This window comes from Physcomitrium patens, chromosome 16 (assembly GCF_059467195.1).
Source record: "Physcomitrium patens ecotype Gransden chromosome 16, ASM5946719v1, whole genome shotgun sequence".
Lineage (NCBI taxonomy): Eukaryota > Viridiplantae > Streptophyta > Bryopsida > Funariales > Funariaceae > Physcomitrium > Physcomitrium patens.
The window spans coordinates 14,656,239-14,663,096 of record NC_143425.1 but is presented as its reverse complement, the minus strand read 5'-3'; the positions used below and the strand labels follow the sequence as shown (position 1 = coordinate 14,663,096).

General features: G+C 44.5%; 1 protein-coding gene across 19 annotated transcripts; it reads left to right on the top strand.

The window, feature by feature from the left end:
* The first annotated feature begins 882 nt into the window (after window positions 1-882).
* On the top strand, window positions 883-6,410 carry LOC112293905 (uncharacterized). 19 transcript variants are annotated; one of them, XM_090257150.1, is made up of 5 exons: window positions 3,864-4,468; window positions 4,579-4,762; window positions 5,255-5,325; window positions 5,496-5,720; window positions 5,904-6,410. In XM_090257150.1, the coding sequence occupies exons 4-5, from the start codon at window positions 5,544-5,546 to the stop codon at window positions 6,075-6,077; spliced, it is 351 nt and encodes a 116-aa protein (XP_090113276.1). In that variant the 5' UTR covers window positions 3,864-4,468; window positions 4,579-4,762; window positions 5,255-5,325; window positions 5,496-5,543; the 3' UTR covers window positions 6,078-6,410. The 19 variants fall into 19 exon arrangements, with proteins under 19 accessions (XP_090113262.1, XP_090113261.1, XP_073396037.2 ...); XM_090257145.1 differs by having other exon boundaries at window positions 5,043-5,325; XM_090257136.1 differs by lacking the exons at window positions 5,496-5,720; window positions 5,904-6,410 and adding an exon at window positions 883-1,159 and having other exon boundaries at window positions 1,792-4,468; window positions 5,043-5,323.
* Window positions 6,411-6,858: the final 448 nt, after the last annotated feature.

Here is a 6,858-nt window from a genome sequence, read left to right as displayed (position 1 = left end):
GCATTTCTTCCATTTTATTATTTGAAACAATAAACTATTCACAACTGGTTAAGACTGTAAATTAATCAAACCTCCTCCAAGCAAACATCCTCCAGGCAAAGCTTCCTACAAGCCAACATAAATGCTTCATAATTTGTGACAAAATCTATTTTTATATGGTATTGTAAAATGTCCATTCTAAATTGAACCATGTTGAGCAAGCACTTTTAAGTTTTACAAAATAATTAATGCTAAAGAGAAATGCAAAGTAATCCATGAATCATCTATGTATGGATAGACACATTCTTTGATACTTCATTGGATCCCCAATTGCCGGTGTAAGCAGGCTTCATTCCAGAATTGTCACAGTTTCGTATTTGCACTAAAATAATGTGCTTGAATTCTCCGGGATTTGGTAACCTGTCGTTGTTCTGCGTCCATCTCTTTATCGGGCCCGGTTGTGCTGGGAGCCTTGCACGATCTGTATATGTTTCTTCGTGAATTTATGTGAGCGTGTGTGTTTGCTAATAGCTTCTGAGAATAGCAGTGCTCGTTGCCACTGGGTACTAACGCACACTAACACACTCAGTCGCTCGCGAAGCGTCTCGCTTATGCGCACCGTTTCTTGCACTTCCAAAACCCACATCAAGAAAAAGAGGAAAAAATCGATAGTGGTATCGCTCGTGTGAGGACCCGGAAATGAAACTCACGCTGAAACGTTTCACGTCGGCTCACCCATTACATTCTTTTTCTTTTTCTTTCTCCCTACGTGGGTCAATTGAGAAAGGGTGGTTATTTAAAGAAATCTCTAGCGCTCCTCGCAGTTCGCGTTATGGAATCAGCTATTAAACGCGATGGACACCTATTCAAGGGATCCGTAGGGTTTCTGCAACTCTTGTGCTATTCGTGGCATGCAGTGCAGGAACCGACTGGTGCCTAAATGTTTGGGTAGCACTTTAGAGTCAAACAGATTTGGAATTTACCTTCATAGTCCCATGCTGCATGAACTCCAACAGTATGTGCAGAGTTGTGACGGAAAAATAGCGTCTTGACGACGTGGGTGCTGTTCAAGCGGAAGATGATCGACCCGCTATTTTGCAGTAACCGCCGCACTAGGGATCCGCTTTCCGACTATCGGACAAATTCTGTTTTGAAGTCGTTTTAGCAAAACAATTATCCGGTAACCACATAATATATAAATGATATCTCCGATGTGAGGAACTTCACTGCACGTAGGCACAGTACCATAACCGACGACGTTGGTTCAGTGCGGAAGGAATTTATTCAGCATGTCCAAACTGTACATGCCTGGACAGTTTCAACATGCTTGCTCCTTCCGTAGCACTGGGTATCCAGTAAGTGGTGCGCAAGAAAGTGTCCATGTCGCCGAAACAGATTGTCGTAACAACAAGCGTTTTTTTTTTTTTTTTTTTTTTTTTTATGATATTTTTTATCAACGGACATTTGTGTAGATCACGTTGATTACAGCATCTTCGACAGAATGCGCCTTAATGACAGTCGATCACGCCGTGACTGCTTAGTTCGGTCTCTGCTTTCCGAATGTTAGAAAGCAATTTAAGAGTGTTTTTTCGGAGTTTAGTTTACTACTTTCAAGCTGGACAGGATAAGTCTTCACATTCATCAGAGGGAAGCTGAACAGGACGCGGCAATAAGGATTTTGAACTAGGCTTCCTTAGGTATTCGCATCGCATTCTTCTTGGGTTGCTGCAACAGTTTGCAATGGTCGTCTGCTGTCGATATCCTGCGCGAGACCGAGGTTGCTTATTGCAACGGGGGGTTTTGGTGCCGCAGATTTTGTGATTGCTTGCGACTTGGAGGAGGAAAGATTGTTCAAAGCCAATGAGATTCGTGGACACCGCGCAGCCATTCGCATGATGTTGCATTCTTATTCAAGAGCATAAAGAGGTTTGTCTGTTGTTTATACTCGAGCTGATTTTCGTCTTACTATTGCGGAGGAGATTTGAGTCTCCGAGTGTCTCCGTGATTTGATCAAAAGGCACTCACCGACTGCGACGTCCTACAGCTAATACTGTAAACTTCGATGTGAGCTTGCAAGATACTTTCAAACATCTACGCGAATCGATTTTCAAGTGATTTCTCTACTCGTAAATCCTGCGGTTGACGTATCAACCTTCAGACATGAAGCAGGAGTATGCGCCGACTTCGACCAAGTCAGGATTACTCCATGCAGGGTCACGGCAGCAGTTGACTGGACCTTTTGTGACTGTGGGAGTCACAATGTTAGCAATTTCACTCGTTCTATTCTACACTCAAACTGTCGTCGTCGGACCCAACGCTGCTGCATGGTTACCCTTGAGCTTGCCAACGCTTGGAAGCAATAAGACCATTTCAGGACATCACTTCCCAACTGCAACAGTACCATTTCTGAACATCACTGGAATGATCATCGATGAGCTGGCGAGAAACGGATCTGGGCCTTGCTATGATGAACACACAAACCGCACAAAAGTGATCGGATTGCCAGAGACTGCGGATGTCATCTTCCTGCCGACAAACGTTGTGCACAGATTTTGGCTGCAATCTCTCAACAGCGCCGGGCAAGCACGTTGTGCAGGCGGGGATTACTACGAAGTGGACCTCTCCAACTCTTTGTGGAGGTCGCGTCCACCCACTAAGGACATGCAGAACGGCACTTACCAAGTGGAATTTTTGGTTTCCGACGCATTCGCCGGACAGTACAACCTCACAGTGATCCTGCTTTACGACGCTTATCATGGAGTTGACTTCGATGGCGAAAAATGGTTCATCAACAAACAAACTGTCTTCCTCCATTTGCACTTCGTTACCGAAGCCGACCTTGCTGCAAAGTACTCTTCTCAGGCCACTGCTTCGACGCAGCAGACACCCACTACAGATACTGACAATCTGGCTAACTTGAAGCGATGTGGACCCACGGATTTTGTGAGTCCGGAATGGTCGGGGCGGTGGACTCGGCCCATGGATAACGATTCCTGCCTTCCTGATCATATAGGTAGATATAAACACTGCTTTTCTGATTCAAGTATCTCCTGCAGAAATCCAAGCTGGTGCTCCGGTAATTTGTCAAGGCTGGAAAGCCTGGGATGGTCCTACTCCGCCCACTGTGCCTTTCACATCTTTGAGCTTCAGGAAGCGTGGGACTGTCTGGACGGGCGCTGGTTGTTCTTCTGGGGTGACTCCAACCACCAAGACACACTCCGAAACCTGTTGTACTTTGTCCTCGGCATTATGCCAGCGCTTGGAAGACACAGGGTCGATCAGTTACAGATTGATCGGGCCTACCAGAATTTTTTACGAAATCCTAACAATCCAAACCAATCATTCCGCCTAACGAATGTATTTAACGGGCACGAGTTGGTGGACTATAATGGAATAGGTTTGGACGCGTTGGACAACCAAGCTTATCGTGATTACGTCGCGGAATTCTTCAAAGGGAACGACTACCCCGACACCATAGTTCTGAATTCTGGGTTGCACGATGGTGTGCGGCATTTCAACATCCCCAATTTCGCAAGGAAGGCGAACAACGCTATGGAATATTGGGGCAATGTTCTAGGAAACGTGACAGGAGAGCCGCCGCTAATGGTGTATCGGACCACTGTAGCTCCCGCTGGATTATCTAAAGCCATGAAGGGGAATCCACACAAGATGGAAGTCTTCAACAAGATCCTTACCGAGAAGGTGAGATCGCGCTTCCCCAACGTTGGATTCGTGGACGACTTCGACATGACGTTTCCATTTCATTACAACAACAACTACAGCGACGGCGGTCACTATGGCCGTCCCCCAGACGGCCATCACTATTACTTTGTGGATATCATGCTATGTCACGTCCTCCTCAATGCCATCTGCCCTCTGCCATCATGAGTTTTCTTTCGGTGCTTCCACTCTCAAAATCTCTCAACGACATCCGACAGGTGCCCGTCGGAATGTTTTATCTCTTAGCATTTAGTGAATCTTACAGTTCATGCGACTTGACCCAGTTTCCGAGTCACATTGGTGTGATCTGCAGTGCATCCTGCCAACAAATTACATGCCCAGTTAGCAGGGATGTAGAACAGTTTTGGAGTAGGTTTAGATTGCAGTGCAAGGATTAGAGATGAAGTAGCAATCATTCTCAGGTAGCCTCCGGTCAACCGCCATTGGGCACGAACTTCCGAATGTGACAACTCTAGTCGCGTATTTAGAAGCGCTACATGATTGCAAGCTATTTATAGCAAAAACGGTTGAGCTCATTCGTCAGAGATTATGACGCAAGTTGCAATAAAATATCAGCTACGATCCTCAGACCTGCCTTCTGCTACGCAATCAGATTCCATTGACTCACATGCTCTACAAAAGCTCCCAACACGAAGAGTAACCGTTGTGTTAGTTAGTGTGGGGATCTGGCAAATGTATGGGGGAATGGGCTCCAGTGGTTCGGCCTTGGGCGGGACCAGGGGCACGGAACCTATGATGACCCGGCCCTGTAAGTAACTGGACCAAACACGGCAGATTTTTAAGATTTTTGTTGCGGGATCGATGGAGTTCTCCTCAGCTATTGATTTTGCCTTTTGTTTGTGCCTCGTGATCTGATAGGTTCCGCTGTTTTGAGCTGGAGGTGAGTGACTTGGGATTTTTCGTTGAGTCGGAGACGATGGCAGGATGAGGATGAGGCAGAGGAAGAGGGGCTCGTTGTCGAAGGTGTGCTCCTTGCTGGAGGAGTATATGTGGGTGCATCTCGGTGTGGTTGAATCGAACAGTAGACTCAGCTTGTTGTCAGGTATTGATCTGGTTCGGAAAGACGTCGCAGGGTATTCAAGGGTTCTGTGTAGGGAAAACGTGGAGGATAAATAGGATGGCGTAGGGTTTTGTGGTTTGATGTCTCTTTCAGAGCTGAGTTATGTCAGTTTTTAGAGCCTTGTCTTGCAGCTTTCCATCCTTTCTCCTCGATGTACATAGAACTTGATTTTAAGAATTTCGAAAATCGCCAGGATTGCGTGAGTTTTTAGATTCTAAAATCCCGTGGTGCTTCTTAGATGTGTCTGATGTTGTGAATGTAGTCACGAGTTTGCAGGGACTTCGAGCGTGTGCATTTGGAGGAGCATGACGAAGGACTGTGAACTAGAGTTCATATTGAGCGAATTGTAGTTTTGTGAATTAGGGTTGGGTTTTATTGAATAATGTCACCAGTTGCCTAAGGTTGGAGTTGCTTGTTGGCTAGTGCAACAGCTCAATACTCACGTAAAGTGGTATGCTGTGTGCAATGTAACAGTGTACATTTCAATTCGGCCACTATACAAGCCTCACAACAACGCGTCGAATGTTGTGCATTTTGCTTTAATGGTAGCTGGCATGACTAAGTGGGATTCTGGTTTTAGTTGGAAATTCATTTGGAACACTTTGCAAAACCATGGTATTCTATTGTATGCTGCCCTTATGAAGCTGTGTATGTTGCACTAATTTCGTGCGAGCAACTACTACTTTTACAAATGAAGATTTTTTATGTGGCTTAGTTAAAAGAAGCAACTTAAGGCATCGCCAGCGAGAGTACTGCTATTGAAATGTTGCGAATCAAGGCTGTTGTAGAAACTTTTGTACGGGATTTGAAGGCAGCGTTAGAGATTGACATCCAGGACCGCATCATGAAAGAAAGGGAGATGAACAGCTATTTGGAGGAGAGGGAGCGAGATGTCGCGGAAAGAGAATCTGCCTGGAAAGCGGAACTTAGTAGAAGAGAGGTATGTTCATCAGTCCTGACTCTGGTGCCAGTTTCAGGAAGACTTTTATGTGATCTGACCAATTGTTTGCTGGTATGCAATTTGAGTTGATTACCACGTTTCTGACTAGCTCAGCCAAGCCATCTTGTTTACAGAATTTTGTGAACTGAAAGATATGCTTATGCAACGCTTTTATGGTTTCAGGCTGAGGTCATAAAGCAAGAGACGCGGCTACGATTTGAGCGAGAGAATCTGGAGAAGGAAAAGAGTGTGCTCATGGGAACAGCATCCAGCTTGGATAATCAGGATGGTGCGCTGGAGATTACCGTCAGTGGGGAAAAGTATCGTTGTTTAAGGTTTTCTAAAGCTAAGAAATGAAGCATCTTATGATAATTCAGAAACCTTGGGGAGGAGGAGGAGGAGGTAAAGATACGTATTGCAAAGGGCAGTTGTGAGCAATCTTACCTGTCAGATGGAATCTAACATAGAATTGTCTACACTAGAGTTTCTGTAGGGCTTGTTACAAGTGCTAGAAAACCCTCGTCTACCTCCACGTTGTACAAGTATGTGCTGTTATTATAGTAGAGATCGCGCTTGTGTGTGGGAAATTAATCTCGCACGTTAGTAAATACCAGCAGATGACATTATATCAGTTACTGAATTTATTGATGACAATTGGAAAGCACTTTTTCGGTGAAGCTGTTTGTTCAACGACATATTGCAATTTCCGACTTAAACATAGCTAATGTTGGTGTAATGTTTACGTCTTTTGATGCCTTATTTTGTTCTGCTTCTTCGCTGTTACCCCAGTTTACGTGACATGGACACTGTTGTTACTGCAGTCATGTTATGGAGCCCTTGCAAAATGATACAGGATGTATACCACAATAAGATCTTACCATTTCTATGTTGATGTGTATATATATGTACATTTTGTTAAGGGGGGAAACTTGAGAGCTCGCAGAAGCAGCGATTACTAGTAAAATTAACTGAATGTGATGAAACAGTTGCTTGCATTTTGATTAAAGAGATTTGAGTGCATGAGAGATTTAGAAGCTGAGAAATAAAGGAAAAACTGATGGTTGAATCTTTTCTTTTCATTTATGTTGAAGAAGAATTGATCTTATCACATTTATGATGAAAAATTTATAATTTAATT

Excerpts from the sequence above, each read along its gene's own strand:
- LOC112293905 (XM_090257136.1), top strand. The coding sequence starts at position 2,140 with ATGAAGCAGGAGTATGCGCCGACTTCGACCAAGTCAGGATTACTCCAT.